This window comes from Cydia pomonella, chromosome 18 (assembly GCF_033807575.1).
Source record: "Cydia pomonella isolate Wapato2018A chromosome 18, ilCydPomo1, whole genome shotgun sequence".
Taxonomy (NCBI): Eukaryota; Metazoa; Arthropoda; class Insecta; order Lepidoptera; family Tortricidae; genus Cydia; species Cydia pomonella.
This window is the reverse complement of record NC_084720.1, coordinates 10,756,096-10,777,506: the sequence shown is the minus strand read 5'-3', so window position 1 is coordinate 10,777,506 and position 21,411 is coordinate 10,756,096. Positions and strand designations below refer to the sequence as shown.

At 39.6% G+C, this 21,411-nt stretch overlaps 2 protein-coding genes across 2 annotated transcripts; one reads left to right on the top strand and one right to left on the bottom strand.

Moving 5' to 3' along the window:
- Window positions 1-1,722: 1,722 nt before the first annotated feature.
- Window positions 1,723-21,125, top strand: LOC133527912 (uncharacterized). The gene is made up of 8 exons (XM_061865108.1): window positions 1,723-1,959; window positions 2,048-2,284; window positions 3,737-4,028; window positions 7,127-7,302; window positions 8,196-8,318; window positions 8,903-9,045; window positions 14,865-15,036; window positions 17,591-21,125. The coding sequence occupies exons 1-8, from the start codon at window positions 1,852-1,854 to the stop codon at window positions 17,702-17,704; spliced, it is 1,365 nt and encodes a 454-aa protein (XP_061721092.1). The 5' UTR covers window positions 1,723-1,851; the 3' UTR covers window positions 17,705-21,125.
- Window positions 2,333-3,325, bottom strand: LOC133527913 (cytochrome c oxidase assembly protein COX11, mitochondrial-like). Its single transcript, XM_061865109.1, has one exon. It carries the CDS (start codon window positions 3,225-3,227, stop codon window positions 2,925-2,927), a length of 303 nt encoding a protein of 100 aa, XP_061721093.1. The 5' UTR covers window positions 3,228-3,325; the 3' UTR covers window positions 2,333-2,924.
- Window positions 21,126-21,411: the final 286 nt, after the last annotated feature.

Genomic DNA, 21,411 nt, shown 5'->3' with positions numbered 1-21,411 from the left:
CCATTCTGACGCGGATGGCGCAGGATGGCGGGTGTACTGTTTTTGGTGATAATTTTAAGTACCGTAAGGTAAAATTTTTTTTAAAGGAGGTATTAAATAGTACAAATTAGGTACAAAAATATGGTATGGTTTTCATTTAATTTTATTTAGGTACACCCGCCATTCTGACTCACGGACAAATGACCGTTGGGCCCAAAGAGCATATAATCACTACGTTTTGTTGGGCCAATAGAGCAAGCATTGACATATATAACTAAGGACGGGCCTTACGGGCACTAATAATAGTGGTAGTTCAGTGGTGTCACCAATGCCGGATTTAGAGGTCTGGAGGCCTCGGGCAATAAAGGAGTGGAGGCCCCCTGGCCCCAAATTTTTTCCAAATAAAATGGTAAAAGTTACCGAATTCTCTATTGTGGGGGGGCCCCTCTTTTGTGGAGGCCCGGGGCAGTAGCCCCGGTTGCCCTCCCCTAAATCCGGCCCTGGGTGTCACTCTCGAATTCGAGCCAATCGTGCAGTCTAACGGAACTAATTACGACCAATCGCGCGCGTGGTGCGAACTCATCAACCAATCACGTTGCGGCGTTACTGGCGTTAGACTGCACGATTGGCTCAATTTGGGTGCGTGACACCGCTGTACTGGCCCCATTCTTATTGTCCGTAAGGCCTATCCTTAGATATATATGTCAATGATAGCATGTATATAAGTCCTCATCGATTTCGATGACGGCTACCCCAGAAAATTATGGATTTTGCCTGTTATGGGCTCTAATGTGGCTGGCCAGGCCGAATTTGGTCTTAAAGACCCTTTTGCAGGCGATAGAGTTGGCCAGATGCATTGTACGTATTCGCGTAGGGCTTCGGTCTGTCTTTGCGTTGTTGGCGTTTGGCATCCGAGCTATTGAGGCGGTTTTGCTCAAAAGATTTAACGTGGTTAAATATGGTAGAAAGCCAAGATGACCTGTCTGTAGCAAACTCTTCCCAACGCTCAGGGTCGATATTGCAAGCGTTCAGGTGTCGTTTGAGCACGTCATTTCACAGTAGAATACGGTTTTGGGCAAGCGGCGGTCATCCATACGGAGGACATGCCCACACCACCTTAGCTGTCGCTGCATTAGTAGAGCCTTCATACCATAAAGGCCGGAACGACGCAGGTCCTCAGAATTTAGAACTCTGTCTTGCCATTAATATAGCATATATACTCAATCAAGCCATTAACTAGCAAGTTGCTTGAGCATCACTTTCTATAGGAGTTAGAAGATTTAGTAACGTTTTAGTACTTTGGAGGACAATTTCTCCCAATAGGTTGAGTTTGGGCAGCTAAAAAAAAATACATGTCCTTTATTTTAGACTACCCTATAACATATATAAATATAAATCAAATGAGAATCGGACAATTGGGTACCTTTTCTTGTAAATATGGGGAACCTCCAAAATTTATTGTTTTTTTTTTCTATTTTTGTGTTAAAATCTTAATGCGGTTCACATAATACATCTACTTACCAAGTTTCAACAGTATAGTTCTTATAGTTTCGGAAAAAAACTGTGACATACGGACGGACAGACAGACAGACATGACGAATCCATAAGGGTTCCGTTTTTTGCCATATGGCTACGGAATCCTAAAAAGATTACAAAATCTTCCGTGGTCGTGCTGTATAGCACACGAAATTATCTTGGTAATATCCGAACGCTCCTCATGCCTGTCAATCAACTGTCTTCCAGTCTGCTGTGAGTACATATATATAATGAAATGAAAATAATCATAAAATAATACTTATTTTTATGTTGTTCGCCAAGAAACTTATTGAAATTGTTTCTTCTTTGTGAGATGAACAGGTGGATACACTAATAATGTCCGCTGTTACTGCGGAATATTATGAATTTATTAAAAAATTGGAGGAAAATGATGACAAATTAATACCAAACCCCTTGGAACACCCTGTTGACTTCGAGTTTAATGTGAGTTGTGCAATATGCGCACGTGCGACATTAATGATATTTATATTTACAGTAACACAATTAATTAAGTCTCTAATTACTGTTGTAGAATTCCACGTGCCATGTTTGCAACGGGTATTATGGGCCTAGTTTCGGAGAACCAGTGTGCGTGACTTGCCATGCGTTTCTTTACCCGAATTTTCCGTCATTTTGTCCTAATTCGTACTACTACAGTGAGAAGACTGATGACGGAGATTCAGGGAATGATGAGCCTTCAGATCTCAACTACAGCTCGGACCGAAGGGTCAATAGAGTATGTATGGTGCCTGCCAGCTGGTGGTACATAGTAAGTAAACTTGAGATCAATAATTATCTTAAAAATTATGAAATATAATTATTTCAAAGTATGCATGAACCAAAACAAGAAAAGTAAAGTAGGTACTTTTGTGAAACTAAATTTTTTATTTTATTTAAGAATTTTAGAAAAGTTGAACAAATTATAATAACATACAGTGGGTAAGGATTGCAGACTGGACTGATTTTCAACCAGATTCGGAATTCCGGATTGGTTTAAGGATGAAAGTTAATTAAATGACATATTTTTCAAGATTTTTCCATAATATGAGAAATAAATTGTTTTTTTTTTCAATGTGTTCCTAAGGCCTATGATACACTTGTAAGTTTTACTTATGTAAGTAGTGAAGTTAAATCTAATAATAAATAACTGACTTTAACTAACAATCTGACTTTAAAAAAATTAAAATTTAAGTCTTTTATAAATTTTATTATTCAATAATAAACTTAACAAACCATAGCGTCTTAAGCAATACAAATGCATTCTAAACTAGTATTATTTACAGTAGGTCTAATGTCATTATTGCTTGAGATACATGGATACAGGGAGTTTCAGGCCTTCCTTCGCCTCGAAAAAGGTGTAAGAGAGCACAATCTCGTCTACATATTCCATTTGGGGGTCTTGAGTGTACTCAGTGTTGATGTAGAAGGAAGACTGGCATTTCCACCTGCTCATGGGGGTTGAGCTGCTGCTCTTCGAAACAGAAACACTGGATCTTGTTGAAGTATTGTCCGGCTTCAAATGGGATCACATTGTATGTGCTGATGCCAGTCACAGGCTTGTCAGTGGGGTTGCGCACTGAGTAGAACGCGAGGGCTGTTTTGGCAGGCAAAACTGTGATGTCTGGCTGCTGTGGCTTGAAGTTCCAGTGCATGGATGAGGCCACATCGGTATTGAAGCGCACCCGGATGGGCCAATGCTTAACTGTAGTCATTGTGCTATCACTCGGCTCGGCCAGTCCTGTTGTTCCTCCCTAGCTGTAGGCCTGACAGAATATCTGATACAGGGGCACAGCTGCGTAACTCAAACCCACAGTCATGACTCATGACACCTAAGCCTACTACATAGTTCAAAGTTTACCTAATAATCCTCTTCTGGTTGTGAGTTCCTCGGACAAAGAAGTTGGAAGGATACTTCACAGGAGTCAATAATTTCTGATAACACTACATATTTCTGAATAAATTAATTAGGCTTAATAATATTAATTAGGTTGGTCCACACAGTACAGACCTGTCAAACACTTCGATTACAGAGAGATGAAGTGTGCGACAGGGAAGCCATCACGTATATGAACATCCCATGAGTGCAAACGAGGCAGACTACATATGAGAAAACGTGACCATTTTTGAGTTAGAAGTCAACGAGTTATAAATACAGTCATATGACAAAATGTTCATATGACTTTATCAATAACTGATTGATCATAATAATTGAATTTTTCAGAATTCTCTAGACAGTGAAAGCCCAGAAGATGAAGCTAGTAACTCTGGCAATGCAGCAAGCGCCAGTGGAAGTGGTAATAACAGCAACACAAATGGGAATGGCTTGGCTCATGGCTCAGACCATCCCGACATCCCTGACAATGAGGAAGAAATGCCTCAACCGCTTGCACTGAGGCCTGAACCACTGGCACTGAGGCCCCCACCCTGTCTTGCACATTCTTTGCAGGCCTTGTCGACTCCGCGCCCACCAGACAATGTGGCACCTGAGTTAATAGCACAGTTGCCCACAGAAGGTTGGTACCTTTTTCAATATTCATTTGTAACTAAACAAATACCAAAAGTATTTATTTTCACAAATATTACAAATTAATGATTTCAGGTTGACTTGGTTCATGGCATTGGCCTTGCTTTAATTTTCTCCAGTACTTACTCTCTATTAATTACTGTCCTCTTCTCCATTGTATTTCTACTAGTGTTCGACCGAAGTTTCGGTTTCGGCATAAAAATCGCGTTTCTGCCGAGCACAAAAACTGCAGAACCTTTCGGTCGCACCGAAACTTATGATCTTGTACTTTCGTATCAATTTTTTAGTATAAAGACTGTACAATTTACTAAGTGGACAGTTGGACACCCAAAATGGTAATATAAATCAATTAGTTGGTCTAGAAACGGAACCCAACGATATAGAAGAGAGAATAGAATGTAAATAATTTGGTGAAATTTTCGAAATATACTCTGACTCGGACGCAAAAACGGACGGAAAATACTTAAGTAAGTCAGAATATCTTTATTACAGAAACAATAATTGTGGTAGGTAGATGCCGTGAAGAATTATTCTTCATGGCATCTACCTCAAAACTAAAATGGGACTTCTTATAAAGGAGTTTGAACGGATAGTTCGCATTTATCTATTATACGGCCATACTTCTGAAGTTTAGACTTACTTAAGTATTTTTAAATTTTGACCAAGTTGCATTTCAATAAAAAAGATAACACTTATTTGTGTGATAGCTTAGTAGATATAGGTTTGTTATTAATTTTATTTAGAGCGGTCGGTCCCGTTTGAATACTTTTTTTTGTAATGAAAACTTTGATTAAGTGATTTATGTCATAAAAATCAAAGGATGGTAGTTCTTTTTTTAATCACATATACCTCTTTAACAGTCGAACTATATACCCGAAATTCGCCAAAAAATACCTATGACATTAGGAGGAGGAAAAATAGTTTTTTACTTAATGTCGTTTTACTACGGAACCACTTTGATTTTTTTTTTAATATTTTGTGTGTGATGTGTACTAGATATGAGTAGTTGGGTACACTATATAAAAAAAAACAAGCAAAAATAGCTCAAGGGCAGATGTTGTTTCCTTATTCAGCTACGGCCTTTATCTGTTTTTATGGATTTCTCCTCATCGGGTACATGATGTCCTATGACATTGAAAGCAGTGTAATGTTGGGGTCTTGTTAAATTAATTTATTCATATTTTTCGTACATTTGTCATCAATTAAAATGCAACGAGATTAATATATTCATTTCTCATGCTCTGAAAGAGGGTCATTGTTTTTCTATGAAGTGTGCAGAAACGTATCACTCTCTGTATAATTTGAGCATTTGTTTCAAAGTACCTTTTTTTTGCGATAAGCAATTGAAGTTTTGGTTTAAATGGATTTATTATACAATTTCCATTAATAATATAATTTTAACAATACAAAAACTATTACATTCTCAATTACTCTGAAAAAAAAACATTAAAATGGACTATAAACTAAACAGAAGTAAAAGTAAACAAAAAGAAAGACACAAATACAAAAATTAATCAAACAACCCGTCCCGAGCCCTCCCAGACGCAAAGGAGCCCATCACGCTCGCCGCGTTGCCACGCTGAATCGCGATAAACAGCCTCTGCATCAGGAATGACCCGCCGGAACGAGGGTCATGACCCCTCTCCCTCAACCGCCGCCCCAATTCGCCCAAGAAAATTTTGGCCTCGGCACACCAACATCCGGACGTCTCTACCGCTAACGGGACAAACATATATCTCGACAGCAGCGCCGAGTACTTATCGCGCTTTCCATTTAAATATTTAACTATAAGATATATTTAATTGAAAGTTCCTGTAGTAGTTCTCTAGTCCAGAAATACTATAAAAGTTTATACTGGACTACGATTTTGTAAACTCTTCAGTTCTATAATGCTCTCCAAATGTTTTAAATATTTGATTTGCGTTTGGCGTAGAGTTTAACGGTTAATACTTGCCTGTTCATGTGCACCATGATTGTACAGCTAACTTGCAATGTTCTACATTAATTCGATGCATTGGGGGAAATATTTGACTATTGGAGAACAAATATGTAGCAATTGATGAATAGAGATTAAAAGAGGTGTATGAGTGTCCACTCAGTAAATTGAACAGGCCTTATTGGAGCTTGGTTGATTGTGACCTTTAAAAATACTAAACTTGCTTTATTTTGTACCACCTATGCGTATTGTAGGTATTTACTTTTTCATGGGCACTGGTCCAACAAAAGTTTCGGTTTCGGCCGAAACTAGAACCAAAACCGAACCTTAATTCGGTTTCGGTTTCGGCAAAAAAACATGTTTCGGTCGGACACTAGTTTCTACAGATGTTTTGAACCACTTTGTGATTTTGCAATAAAATATTGAGTATTGAAGTCATAATCCCATCTGCGACAAGTTTGAGCCATTTATCATTTTTATTTCCATTTATGTTTTTTATAAAATGAAAATCTATTTATTGACAATAACAATATACATAATGGATATATACAGATGATTACTATAACTAGCTTATATCTAAAATAGGCCCTTGAGGCATTGTACCAAGGATGCTGGCGGCATTTCCTCGTTGTATCGCAATACTGATACGTTGTGCGAGGAAGCCGCCAGCTCTTCGGTCACCAGTTACGTCAACCAGACGTTTCGCGATTTCTCCAAAAAACTTGTGCGCGCTGGGACCCCATGGACCTAGAGTTTCAACGCCAAAAGGTACAAAATGGTACTCTCTACCGAGGCTCTTATATTTATTACGTTTTAAAATTTCGGCGCTTTCCGCCGCTGCGCCCGCTTTTACATTAGTCCGTTGGAGGTGGGACGGTGTTTTTTATAAAATATATTTCATTGTAATCTCAAGGCAATATGACTGGCTTTCATCAGCTTGTATTTATGCCCAGGTGGGTTCTCCTTGCCTTTATTTATTCATCCTTTACAATTTTATTTAAAATGTTAGCTTAAAATTACTTGACTGAATTACATGCAAATTTAATCGTTAGCAGACTAATAATGTAAACTTGCACTTTGAGTAAAGCGCACTAACGCCAAAGGATGTAAAGCAAAATTTAGTGTTTACATGTATTTCTTATCTGTGGCAGTGCTACTGGGCATCTTCAGCTACCTGGACGACCTTTCCTTAAGTGCTTGCGGCGCCGTGTGCGCGCGCTGGCGGGGACTAGTGCGCGCCCGCGTGCGAGCACCGCGCTGGGCCGCCTTCGCCGCGCGACGCTGGCCGCTGTACCGCCCGCTTACCAACAACAAGGATTGGTACAAGGTATTAGTACATTACGATACAAGTGCGAAAAATAGGAAATTCGAAACGAGTGGCGATAAATTAAAACACGACCGAAGGGAGTGTTTTAAATCGACACGAGTTGCGAATTACCTATTCGCACATGTATCGTACAACGTTTTACAGTACATATGGCCCTTTAAATGTTCGACACAGTAACATAATATGCTACTTCTCGCACTAGTGCTATAAAGTAGCCCCATATGTACTGTAATAGTACATTACGATACAAGTGCGAAAAATAGGAAATTCGAAACGAGTGGCGATAAATTAAAACACGACCGAAGGGAGTGTTTTAAATCGACACGAGTTGCGAATTACTTATTCGCACATGTATCGTACAACGTTTTACAGTACATATGGCCCTTTAAATGTTCGACACAGTAACGTAATATGCTACTTCTCGCACTAGTGCTATAAAGTAGCCCCATATGTACTGTAAAATATATTTTATATGACGACCCGTGGTTTTGCTTCAATATGTAGTCGTTCAAGTTACTGAGCAGGTACTTGAACGACTTTACTGCTTAGATATGACGCTATGCGGCAGGGCTAGTCGAGTTTCTGCTAACTGTACCACGCGTTCACCGACAACAGGGCCTTACAATTTGTGCTTTTTTCTCACGAGCTGTCTCTACTATTTGTCGTTGAGATTGAGTCCTACTTATATCTACAGGTTCGGAATTTTAGATAGTGTGTAGCATCTTCTTGGATGTCTTACTTAGGTACGTTTATATGGTGGTCCGACCTCGGCTAGCCACATACATCACAATCATATATCTACGTAACTGCTTTCTACATAGGTTTGTGGTAGCTCATCTCGTGGTAGATGATGTACTCTTGTTTGAAGAGTAATGATTCTGCTATGTTGCCAGGTGTACCAGTCGCTCGTGGAGTCCTGCTTCTGCCGCAACTGCCTCGTGCAGATGTGCGTGCAGGCGCAGCCGCCCGGCGAGGAGAGCGCGTGGCGACACAACCGTCTCCGCATCGAGCTCAAGGTACGTACGTGCACTACCTAAGGCAGACATCGATCGATCGTGGAGGATTCTGCCACTGCCTCGTGCAGATGTGCGTGCAGGCGCAGCCGACCGACTCTATAAATACCTAATTATACTTTGACGCTTACCTAATTGAAAGTATTCTCTAGGAATACTATAAAAGTTTATATTTAATCATGTTTTTTTTTTAAATACACATGTATTTTACTTTTCTCGTATTCGTGAAATGCACCATATCAGTCTCGGACAATTGGCCAAACTACCTGATTGAAATGAGTGCCTTTCATCCGTTGGTCAGCACAATGCCGGATTTAGAGGTCTGGAGGCCTCGGGCAATAAAGGAGTCGAGGCCCCCAGGCCCCAAATTATTTTCCAAATAAAATGGTAAATTTTCCGAAGTCTATTGTGGGGCTGTAGCCCCGGTTGCCCTCCCCTAAATCCGGATTTAGGGGAGGGCAACCGGGCCGGCCCTGGGTTAGCAATCTAATATTTCTATTACTTATATAGTATTACTCTTTAAATATACATTATAAAATGAGTGTGTTCTGTCTGATGATAAAGGTATGGTAATATCTATGATTCAGATGATGCGCAACGACCCGCCAGAAGGCATCGCGGCGACGCCGCTGGACGCGCGCTGCTGCCACTGGCAGGCCTCCGTCACCGGCCCGGCCGGCTCGCCGTACGAGGGCGGCATCTTCTACCTGTACATACAGGTGCCTTACGCGTGAGTACTACTTCCAATTTACGGCATATTTCGGACGCGGCCAGATCTAGCGAATGCAGTGTGGTGCATACACATATTTGCTTCAGATTGCGTACATAATTAGCGTAACCCGTACTGTGTCCCGGTATTCTCGTCATTAAGCAGATTATTCCCCGAATTTTGAAGGGTTACCATACGCTCCCGTTTAAACCTTATTTTTGAACTATTTTGATTAATGATGCTCCCATTCAAAAGACTGACGGATCGACGAATGACGCAAGTTTGTAGTGAATTTTTGAAGATGCAAAAGAAAACCGCCATCATGAAATACTCAATCGTGTCAGATATACAGAAGGTTCATATTAGTGTCGCAGACGATAATGTGGAGTAAGTAGTATCTTTATTCTGAAGGGCTCTCCACACTCGAACGCGAGTGTGGCGGCGTCGATTTAGCAGATTGTTCACGCCTTCGCGCTTTGTTCCCCGTCTTTTTATTTAGGAGCTTTTTATTTAGAAGTTGTTACCAGTGGTAACTACTGGGATTTTTTTCCCACCTTTTACCACTGGTAACTATACTGGGAATTTTTTTTCCCACTAGTTACCACCAACTCGGTTTAGTGGTAACTACTGGGATTTTTTTTTATCAGTAGTTAAAGCCTGACAACAGTTTATTTGACGTCGCCATTTTGCGGATTTTCAATGGTACTAATTTCTTTTACTGGCAACAAGTACTCTTTGACAACGAACGTTGGATGTCATCCAATGTCACCGATGTAAACAAACAGAAAATATCTACGAATATATTCAAATATAGCTCGCAGGTTTGCTCGTTGTAGTAGGGACGTGAAGATAACGCTTTTCAAGGCGTACTGCACGTCGCTGTACACGTGCTGCCTGTGGGCAAACTACACGCAGAGATCGTACAACGCGCTCCGCGTTCAGTACAATAACGCGTTCAGGGCGGTGGTGGGGCTGCCCCGCTACTGCAGTGCCTCGGGTATGTTTGCGGGGGCCCGCGCGGCCTGTTTTCACGCCTCCATGCGCATGCGCGCCGCCGCGCTGGTGCGGCGCGTGCGTGCCAGCTCTAACACTGTCCTGGCGATGATTGCAGACCGTCTCGACTGTCCCTACATCACCCACTGTTGTAATAGGCATGTGAGGACAGGCGTCGGCTAGCTAGCATAATTATTATAATTTGTAAATTTATTGTATATTTTAGTGTAGTTATTCTTTAGTGTCTATTTCTATTATAATGTGTGTGTTGTGTAAATATTGTACAAATATGAGCCAAATAGCTTGAAATAAATAAATTTTAATTTTAATAAACAGTGATACAAAAATGCCAATAAAAATTTCCAAAGATGCGAAAAAAATTGTAGTGAATGCAATCAAATACAGCTTAAAAAAGTGGCTGTGACATAATCGGACAGACAGACAGATATGACGAATCTATAAGGCTTCCGTTTTTTGCCATTTGGCTACGGAACCCTAAAAAGACGAAGGATTACATAGCATTCCAATAAACAATGTTTTGAAGTTGGTTGTTGACATGACCGGTATTGACATTTTATAGTGCGGTTGTATTGAACTGGTTAGTAGTTTGGTTTAAACTTTATTTCCTTTAATATTTCATTTAAGGTTTATGTAGATCGAGGATAAAAAAATATTTCTAAAAATAATGAGACGATCTTGACTTTGCCACCTGTACAAAACAAAGCACCACACAAAAAGAGAATTCAAATAGACGACTTCGATAAATATGCCATAAGGCATAAAATTCATGAATTTTATGCCGTGCGAAAACAAGTACCGAGTATCAAAACTCTGCTCACTGCTTTGAAAAAAGACATTGGATTTACAGGCAGCAGAGAGTACTTACGAAAACTGATGCACAGTATGGGATTCAAATATAAAAAATGCAGAAACCAACGTTCAATATTGATGGAGCGTTCCGATATTGTGGTTTGATAAAGTTATTTGGATCAAATACAAGAAGTAAGGGATAAAAATATGCCTATAGTTTATTTGGACGAGACCTACATTCATACTTCTCTGAACCACGCCAAATGTTGGCAGAGCGAAAATGAACCTGGAGTGTCGATTCAACAGCAGTGGCGGATTAACCGAACAGCAGAAAAAGCATGTGCTAAGGGCCCCGCGCTCCGACCCTGACCATGCGATTTCGGCATGCGGAATCGGCCAAGTTCTAGTAGAACTCGCACTCCGCGGATCCTGTACTACCACATTTTATATACCATGTATTTTTTTTCGTAACTCAGTAACAATATTGATCAATTATTATTATTTGTTATTATCCTGTCTATTTTTCTTTACAACGATACCAAATTTAAAGATTTTTTAGGCTTACGCAAAGACCTAGAGCAGAGTTTAGCATAAAACCGAAGGTGCAGGTGGCAAGTGCCGAGTTGCTGCAAAGCCGTGATACATATGATCTAATTCTCAAAATGTTATAAAAAGAAAACTGCCGGGCCCCTTTGCAGGGCTTTGCATTCGCATAAGCCGGATGTAAAGCCCTAGATAGGGTCCGATACCCAAAGCATCCCAGCAAGTCGCACGAGCAAGAACTAAGGCCGAGCAGCAGGCGAGCCGAGATCAATTCCAAACTCTGTTCTCCTACAATTCAGTCTTTGCATGGTGGCGCGCCGTGATTGAACGCTCCGGGCCTCCACCCAGGGATCGGAAACCGGTATTTTTTGTATGGGAACGAAAACGGTATTTTTTCGTTCTTTGTTAATTACTTCATTTCTAATTAGGCAATCTAATAATACGAAGTCGTTATCTGAAAACACAACTGAGTCCTAGATTTAGAGTATAAAAAAAACCGAAATATATGGTTATTTCGATGTTATTGCAAACCGGTTCCGATCCCTGCCTCCACCCTTATACGGAGCTCGGCCTACGGCCTCGTTCACACTCTGGCATTGGTTTCATTCTAGGCTCTGCTTTCCTGCAGCTTGGCCTACAGTTTCGTACGGGAACGCTACGAAATCGGGTGGTCCGATCGGTCCGGATATTCAGCTCGTGGGGCTCAGCCTTCGGCCTTGTTTTTTGGCTCACTTAGCCATTAGTTCCCACTTCTTAGGTCCGACTCACTTTTCACCTATTTTTACATGCTTTTATTAAACTTAATAATATTGATGTTGTTAAACAGTATCCCTACATGCTTTTATTTAACTTGTAATACTCGTAAGTTGTTTTAACCTTAACCTGCAAACCATCTGCAAACTATTTTTTTGACCATTTGTCAAAATTTGGCAAAATCGACCTAATCTGATGATGAAAACCGAAGGTAAGGAGGAAACCTATATAAAAGAAAGGAGCTGTGATAAAATAACACAACTTCATTAAGATTAGGCTCTTTTAAAATGGATTAGTAAAAAAATAAAAAGATCGAAATTCCTCCCTACATTTTTTTTTCGGAGCGATTATTTCCGAAAATAATAACTTTATTTAAAAAAAGGTTTTTGGAGACCATTATTCGTTTTGTAAGACCTTATCCAACCATACGCCACACTACAGGGTCAAAGCAAAAAAATATCAAAGTAAAAACATTTTGTATGAGAAGTATCCTAATTTTTTTATAGTTTTTATTTTACCCGTTCTGTCGCAATGCATGTTTATGTATCCATGCCAAATTACAGCTATCTTCAACAGGGAAACGACATATTATTGTTCATGTCGGTGGACCATCCGGATTTGTTCCTAATGCCCTTCTGGTATATAATGATAAAGAAAAAAAAAGCAGATTACCATGATTCGATGAATAAAAATAATTTTAAACAAATGGGTTAATAATCCCAATCTAAGTGAACCCACATGCATAGTTATGGATAATATCCGATACCATTCCTTTCGCATTAATAAACCACCAACACTTGGACCCGGGTACGTCCTTAAACTACGTCCACAAGAGAGGTATGGGCATTGTGAATGATATCTCGCTTTGTGTGGTAGGGCGTAGCAGAGGCATAGCACAGCGGATGTAATTCCAGATCTAGAGCAGAGCCCAACTGGGGAAGTACCTCCACCTTACAGAAAATCGCAGTCAAATAACACTAGACCCTACTCATAGTGTTGTGTTCCTGCCGGTGAACAAGGTTGCCAGAGCTCAACGAGGGGTGGGCGGGGGTTAGGGTCGGCAAAGCGCATGTAACTCCTCTGTAGTTGCAGGCGTACATAGGCTACGGATACTGCTTACCATCAGGCGGGCCATATGCTTGTTTGCCACCGACGTAGTATAAAAAAAAACCAACATCTGGCGACAGAAAGCAAGTCATTGCAGAGTGGCTGCGTTCGAATAAAATTTAATTTCCACAAAAAGCATCCAAAGCTAGATTGGTGGAGATTTTGAGACGTCACAAACCTGAACCAATATATGAAATAGACACGATTCTCTCCAAATCCTATTGAGATGATTTGGGGCATTGTAAAAGTTAAAAGTGGCAACTAAAAATGTGTCTATCTATAATAAGGCTTTTCTAATGCTTGTTGAAGATAGTTTTCAGGTATAAAACTAATTTTAATGTTGAGAATTTAGTTATGTAAATTATTTTGAATTCAGTCTATTTCATTAATGATTAAAAAATTTAATAAATTATTATCGTATAGGAAGTAATAATTGGAGCAATTGCTGTGACCATGATAAAAAAATTAAAGACGATTATAGGAATAAAGGTCCTATAATCGAATTAGAGACTGAACGTTTTATAATCGAGGTTGGTGGACCTGAAAGCGACACAACATCTGATGAAAATCAGAATTCTTCAGAGTCAGAAAACGAAGAATATATAAATATTGAATATTTAGAACCAGATTTTGACGAATAGGTAAATTGAAAGAACCGAATTCTCTGTAAGCAATGTTTTGACATTATACGAGTATCAACATGAAGCCAATGCCCATTACCCCGACTATACATAACGTACGCACATTATTGCCATACGTAAGCTGTTTGCAGCGACAATATCTCAGGGTTAAATAAACTGTTGTCAGGCTTTACCACTGGTAAAAGGTGCTTTTTTCCCAGTACTTTCCACCGACATTTTGTTAAGAGTTCAATACTAATAAAAACAGTATGAATCGAGTGGGGTTATTCCCACTAGTTACCACCAAACCAATTTTGTGGTAACTAGTGGGAATAAACCCACCATTTCGATACTTCTCTGAGATTCCCACGTTACAGGTTGAGCCCTAGTGTGGGGATCATTGTAGTGCTTCTCTTATAATGCCAATTTCATGAAATAAATATATTTTTAATTATATTATAATATATAGATAATCAACAGTTAAACTGGATCAGCTGATGCTTTTCCACCATATTGCCGCAAACCAAACTGCGAAATCGCCGTGAATTTGTGCGAGTGTGGAGTCATACGTTAACGTCGCGATTCACGCACATAGTCTGGAGAGGGTCAAGCCCTTGGTTTGATTTTTATTTCATTTTTTAAAGATAATTTCCAAAATTCTTGTCGAAACATATTTATTTTATTCAGATACTTTTTTGTACGTAAAACACCGCATCGGAAGCCGTAAAGTTGTATTGCACATCAACTAGATAGGTATACATTTTTTTCCTTATTAGGACCTTAGAAATGCATGGTTAAAATCTTTCGGGTTCGTCGCGAGCACCTTGTACAATCTGTACTATTCTGACCGGCTGTCCGACGCTTAGTTCTGTTTTAAGGGCTCTTTCATGGTGCAGGTACTCGATAGGATGCAAGGTATCCCCCTTACGTTCAATAGACGCGCTAGAATAACTCAAAAAATCCCCTCTTGTGCTCCCCTATCATAAAACTGTAGATTTTATAACTTATGTACAGGTACCCAATGAGCCCGCCTGTGGTCCGGTTCCTGACCCGCATCCTGCACCCGAACGTGTCGCGGCACGGCGACGTGGGCATCGACTCCGTGCACCACAACTGGTCGCTCGCGCTCACCATCAGCAAAGTGCTCATCTCTATACAGAGCCTGCTGACGGACCCCTATACTGCAGTTAGTATATACTTTTATTGCTGTGGTTATGTGCTGATGTTTCGTGGTTATGGCTGGATTCTTTGGGATCATGTGTGTTGTCATGACTACAATTTGAAATGTCATTAAGGGTCCCTAGCAAGCTCGGTTCTCCAAACAAACGTAGTTAGGCTCTCATTTTAAAACGACTAGCTAGATTGCTCTGAAACTTTGTACTTACAATCGGATAAGGTATCGGGTAGGTAGTCCTGTAATTATGTAGCTTCAAATACCATACCAATAAAAACTTTTTACAAAAAAAGTAAACCAACTTTAAAAAGTATAAAATAAAATATTATCCTTTTTTTAAGTATATGCGTTACCAACTGATATGAAGTCGAAGATGAAGATATGACGATGAAGTCGGTGCCAAGCGAAACTTTGAAGCATACCATGATTTTGGTGCGATTCGATAAGGATGCGGCTATATAAATATGTAAACAATACGTTGGATTGCCTTACACGACAGCAATGAACATACTTTCTGTAGGTAAGTACCTAAGAACACAAGGTCGAACCTTCTTAGCGCAGTCCATACCATGTTTGTCGGTATATTAGTATAAATCCAATGCGTTTATTTACCGTCGTAATTTTGAATGAGCAATATTTACTCATTTTCGAACTATCCATAGCACGCAAGTGTGGAGTTGAGACAGTTATTTCCAGTTCCTTATCCAGAGAACTTCATTTCAAAATATAAAACAATTCAAGGACCGACTCATGCCAAATTTCACCTCAATCGATTCAGATGTTAGCCGTCAAAAGGTAACAAAGAGACAGACAGAATTAATATCACGTTTATAATACCTGTTACTACATCAATTCACCACCCCCTCGACCCCTTAACCTCTCAAAGCCTGACTCGTCAAGCCCAAACCCCTCAACCCCCAACCTCAGACCCCCGTCTACCTCACACACCTACTCCTCACCTCTTATTTCTAACACTACCTACATCAAATAACGTCAATTAATATGTAGAGTCAAACTCGGGGTAAGGCTACAGTTGCACTACATCAAATTGGTATTTTACGAGAGGAAATGCTTGAGTTGCTTAAGAATACAGTCAAATCACCATACTTGTGCCTTTAAAAATTGAGGAGTTCCCTCAATTCCTCGTGGATTCCATCATCAGATCAGAACCAAAAATATTATGGCACCACCTTAAAGGTAACTCCTTCCAAACAAAAAAAGAATTACTCTAATCGGACCACGGGTGTCTGAGTAATCGGTGAACATACTACATTAAAAAAATCATCATAATCAGATCCACTTCATCAAGTTGATGGTTTTTTGAGATAAAATGCTCAGTTTACTTAAGAAAACACCCAAATCACCATACACGTGCCTTTAAAAAAGAGGAGTTTCCTCAATTCCTCATGGATCCCATCATCAGATCAGAACCCAATTAAAATGGGACCAACTTGGAGGTAACTCTAACAAAAAAGAATTACTCAAATCGGACCTCAGGTGTTGGAGTAATCGGTGAACATACATAAAAAAACCGGCCAAGTGCGAGTCGGACTCGCGCACAAAGGGTTCCGTACCATTATTTATAAAAACGGCAAAAAATATGTTGGTTGTATGGGAGCCCTCCTTAAATATTTATTTTATTCTGTTTTTAGTATTTGTTGTTATAGCGGCAACAGAAATACATCATCTGCAGTGATCGGAACTATGGGAGTAAAACTTTAACAAAACTTGTTAAGCGGACATAAAATAGTGCATACAGTCCTAAAAATATTCATGTCCATAGGGATAGGAATAGTATAGTACTTACAGCCATAAAAATATTTACATTCATAGATATTCGAATATTTTTAAGGCTATAAGCACTCTTTTTACGTCCGCTTGATAAGTTTTGTTAAAGTTTTACTCCCATAGTTCCGATCACTGATCATCTGTGAAAATTTCAACTGTCTAGCTATCACGGTTTATGAGATACAGCCTGGTGACAGACGGACGGACGGACGGACGGACAGCGAAGACTCAGTAATAGGGTTCCGTTTGACCCTTTGAGTACGAAACACTAAAAAACATAGCCATAACCGAGTACAGAAGGAGGAGGCTCCTTCTATGAAATTGAAGTCGGTTAAACATACAGCGAATTTAAGATTTTCATACAAAACTTGTTTTTGCTCTATTTCATTTGTTTTATAAGGTGGAGCAATATAAAGTAATTTCAGCCCTAGATATACCGCATTTCATTGTGTGTGCAAAGTTTCATTACAATCCAACTCGTAGTTTTAAAATGAGAACGAAACTCCGTTTGTATGGGAAGGTGAAATTCGGCCGAGCTTGCCGGGGACTCTTAAAATTATGCATTTCTGTAAAACATGTATTATGCTTAATATGTATGTATATAATTAAGAGGGAAAATGAAATTTCACGGCGTCGAACTCGAATGGCGGTAGTCAAAAGTTTTCAATAGAGTGTGAAACTGTGAATATGTGTGACATTAAACTGTCAATATTATGGTTTTTATTATACTTTGCAAGGGCCAGAGTTACTGAATGGCTAAATAATGTATATGTTCCAGGTGTGCATGGAACCGGAATTAGGTGAGATGTACGTCCGCGACCGAGCGCGCTTCGAGAGCCTGGCGCGGCGCTGGACCTGGCGCTACGCCATGCAGGACATCTTGCCCTACTGAGCCGCCGCGTGCGGCTCCGGTCACCACAGACTAAAGAAACAAACCTTTTAATAGCACATTATTATCGAGGCTCGGAATAATCGGAACTAGCTACTTGCTGGCTGAAGATTCGTTTTAAACCCTTGGAAGTCCGTTTAATTGAATCCAAAAGCCAGCAGGTAGGCTTCCAGCCGAGTCATATCATTTATTTTATTTTATTGTTTTTAAGGGGTAACAAACAACTATACAAATACAATCTACAAATGGTGTTACATTATAAGTATTTTTTTTATGTACAGCCAACAACGTTATCCAAAAGTTACTAGTTAACAGTAGTAATCATATGTGTTTTTCTCAAAAATGGTGCATGAAATTTAATTATGATGGAACCTGCTTACGTATATATTTTCACAGAAAATAGTGTAAGAAATTAAAAAGATTTGCTTTGTCGCCTTTTTATTATTTATTTTTTTTAATTAAAAATAAATAGGTACCAACACTACAGGGCATCTTGTGGCGAGCTATTGGAGAGAAACGACCCCACTGACCTGAGTACCTCCGATTGTCGGTCAGGGTCTCCGTCTCCGGCGTGTCTTCGTCGGTCGGAGTGGACCCCAAGGGGAACCGCAATACTCTCAACTCTGGCTTGCCTTCATTGGCCGTCCAGAGGAGTCGTTAGAGCTAAATGCTCGAGGGGTGGAAGTGAAACACGCATAAGACGCGAGTTGGCACAGTGGCTGTTATCAGCCACTGGGTTGAAAGCGGCGCACACCTCTCGACACCCCTGAGCCGCTCACACCGGTGTTGCTCCTGGTCGTCTTCACGACGGCAGTTTCAGGGGCCCATCTAATGGGCGGCGAGTCACCGCCTGCCTCGATAACTAGTGAAAACACTGTTATGGCAGGTAACCGGACGTCTTTGCAATAACTCTAATTATTAATAATACTTACTTTACTCTTTGGCAATAACCTAGTCTCATTGTTCACCCAAACTTCAATCCATAGACCGTTATACTGTTCACTTTTTCTACAATAGTCCCAATGCCTGCTGCGACCGGTTCATGAGTATCTATTGGTGCGCCTGTGAACGGGTTCCAGCAGGCGTCCTACATGACATTAAAGCTCTCCAAGGAGCCTCTACGTGTTGGATCTATATCCCCACGCAACCCTATCAAAAGACCGGGATTTGTAGGCCCGTTAAATCCAAGGAGTATTGACCATATGCCTGCTTTTGATAGGGCCATTCCAACTTTTTTTTTAAACTTTGAAACTAACTCGACAGATAATGGAATTTGTATGCAACATTGCAGTCTTGAAATCGAGACTACTATGTTTTTAACTTTTGACTGATCATAAACTACGCACTTCGCGACCTATTTTTCAACCGATAAAGTCGGCTTTGCCGTCCATTTTTGAGAAAAAGTGTTTATCTACTAATTTAGGTTGGCCATACAATCGATGTCGGCAACAGAAGCCATGTGATTTTGATAACCTATATGTAATTTGCACAGCTGTGGTGCATAAGTCGTATTTACGCAGAAAATGCAATTGAAACTATATCAATTGCTATTGAATGCTCTTAGAGTCGAACCAAGATAACTCGGCAGTGATTTTTATAGCACAGACGTGAAAGTGTTACTTTAAACGTCAAACTTCTATGAAATTATGGGGTTTAAATAACACTTGCACGTCGCTGCAGAGTTATCATAGTCGTACTCGATCTCTGGCCATTCCCACAAGACTGAGAATTGTAATGCTTCGCGTTGTTGCGTTCTGTGTCGGACGGACGGGACGTGACGGAAATAAGCAATTGTTTTTCGGAAGCGAAAATGGATCTTAATTTAAAGTTTTTGGAGTTACGTGTGGGTTTGGCGGTACAGAGCATCCAGCAACGCAGTTTCAATCATGATACGGTATAAGAAATAGTACCTGGGCGACCGAGCTTTGCTCGTTTATAACTATTTATTGTAATATGGTGGTGTATAGGTGATAATCTACATAAACTTAAAAAGTAAAATGTGAACTGACAATTATTATTATTTACAATCGATTTTAACCTTACAGCACTTGTCACAGAGTAACGCCATCTATTGTCAATTTCTCTTATTACATAGGTCATTTTTTTACTAAATTAAACTTGTCTAAAACAATAAAAATTTAAAAATTATATATAAACTTGAACATATAAAAAAAAAAAAAGTTAGTTACCGGGCGAGATTCGACCCCGTAACACTCGTTTAGCAGTCCGCGTCTTAACCCGCTGGACCAGACGGACAGTGGCCGGCAACACGAAATTAGCGACCATATTCTGCGTCTAAAGAAAAACGCATGAAAACTCGAAAACACGCGTTTTCCCAAACATAAGACTAATCTAGAGATTGTATACCCCCCAAAAACCCCAATATACCAAATTTCAGCGAAATCGTTAGAGCCGTTTCCGAGATCACAGAAATATATATATATACAAGAATCCCTTATCTGTTATGTGTAACCGAAACCGGTAAAACGTCCCACTTTGTCGCTTGCTATTAGAGCGAGATTTGCTTGCATTATATATAAGCAAATATATATATTTGCTTATTATTTTGAATAACCCGTCAATGCGCCCTTATAGCAAGCGACAAAGTGGGACGTTTTTGTTTAGTTAGGGAGGGCCTGTTTCACATTGTCCAAGTAAAGTATTGGATAGCTAATTAACAAATAAATTAACTGCCAGATAAAACTTCCTTCAAAACTTAGCACTTAAGTTTATTTAAAGAAAGTGAAACGCCAACGGTGACTTTATTCGTCAGATAAGTGCCAAGTAGCTTATTCAGGACTTTACTTGGACATTGTGAAACAGGCCCTTAATCGTATATTATAGCAAATGAAAGCTTATTTTATACATAATCTAACTGTAATATGTTGCCTTATTAAAAATTTGGCCCAGTCTACGGTTGCCTAGATAAACCGATTTTTTTTTATCTAAGATCAGGGCAACCTTGGACTTGACTATAAGGCAACCTATTACAGTTCGATATATGTTAAAAACTTTTCTTTTAATATAATATACGATTAAATAACAAAAAAAGTTAAAATAAAATTGTTTACTGCCCGTACGCAACTTAACTAGGCAACCTATTTACAATGTGTCAATGTGAATATTATCTGTCATTTATTTCTGAACACAAATATATTACAGATGAGGGCAAATTTCTTTTAACGCGTCTCCTACTATCATCAAAAACGACACTGGATTTTTGGAATATAAATTCAATGCAGATTCTTACTGTTGCGTGAAGAAAGTAGAACTAGAATGTATGTAACATAAAACCAAAAGACCAAATTGTAAAAATGCTAACAAAATTACATGGACTGAGTGATGAGTATCAATTTTACCCTTATAAGTAGGGACATAAATGTAACGTAACATATACCTACCAAAATAAAACAATCTTATTGCATATGGTTTTATTTTATTTAAACCATCTTATAGGGACCGTGTGCGTTGGAGGGTCTGCCATCTTGTGGCCTGAATCGGAACCATAAATATGTACATTAACATGTCACGTGTTTTCTTGTGCATAGGACGTTCTGCCATCTTGTGGGCTACATCGGAACAATAAACATCACATTTACGCCTCGCGCCAAAAATCTGACGGCTCCTGTGCTGCCTTCTACAGTTCATGCACGCTCCCTATAGGAAAAATCCCTTTGATAACTAGTTATGCCTTTGTTAGTGTACTTTTT

Bases quoted from the DNA above. Each gene is read 5' to 3' on its own strand.
- LOC133527913 (XM_061865109.1), bottom strand. From the start codon at position 3,227: ATGACTACAGTTAAGCATTGGCCCATCCGGGTGCGCTTCAATACCGAT.
- LOC133527912 (XM_061865108.1), top strand. From the start codon at position 1,852: ATGTCCGCTGTTACTGCGGAATATTATGAATTTATTAAAAAATTGGAG. The intron at 1,960-2,047 runs GTGAGTTGTGCA...TTACTGTTGTAG, and splicing joins CTGTTGACTTCGAGTTTAAT to AATTCCACGTGCCATGTTTG. The intron at 9,046-14,864 runs GTGAGTACTACT...ACTTATGTACAG, and splicing joins TACATACAGGTGCCTTACGC to GTACCCAATGAGCCCGCCTG.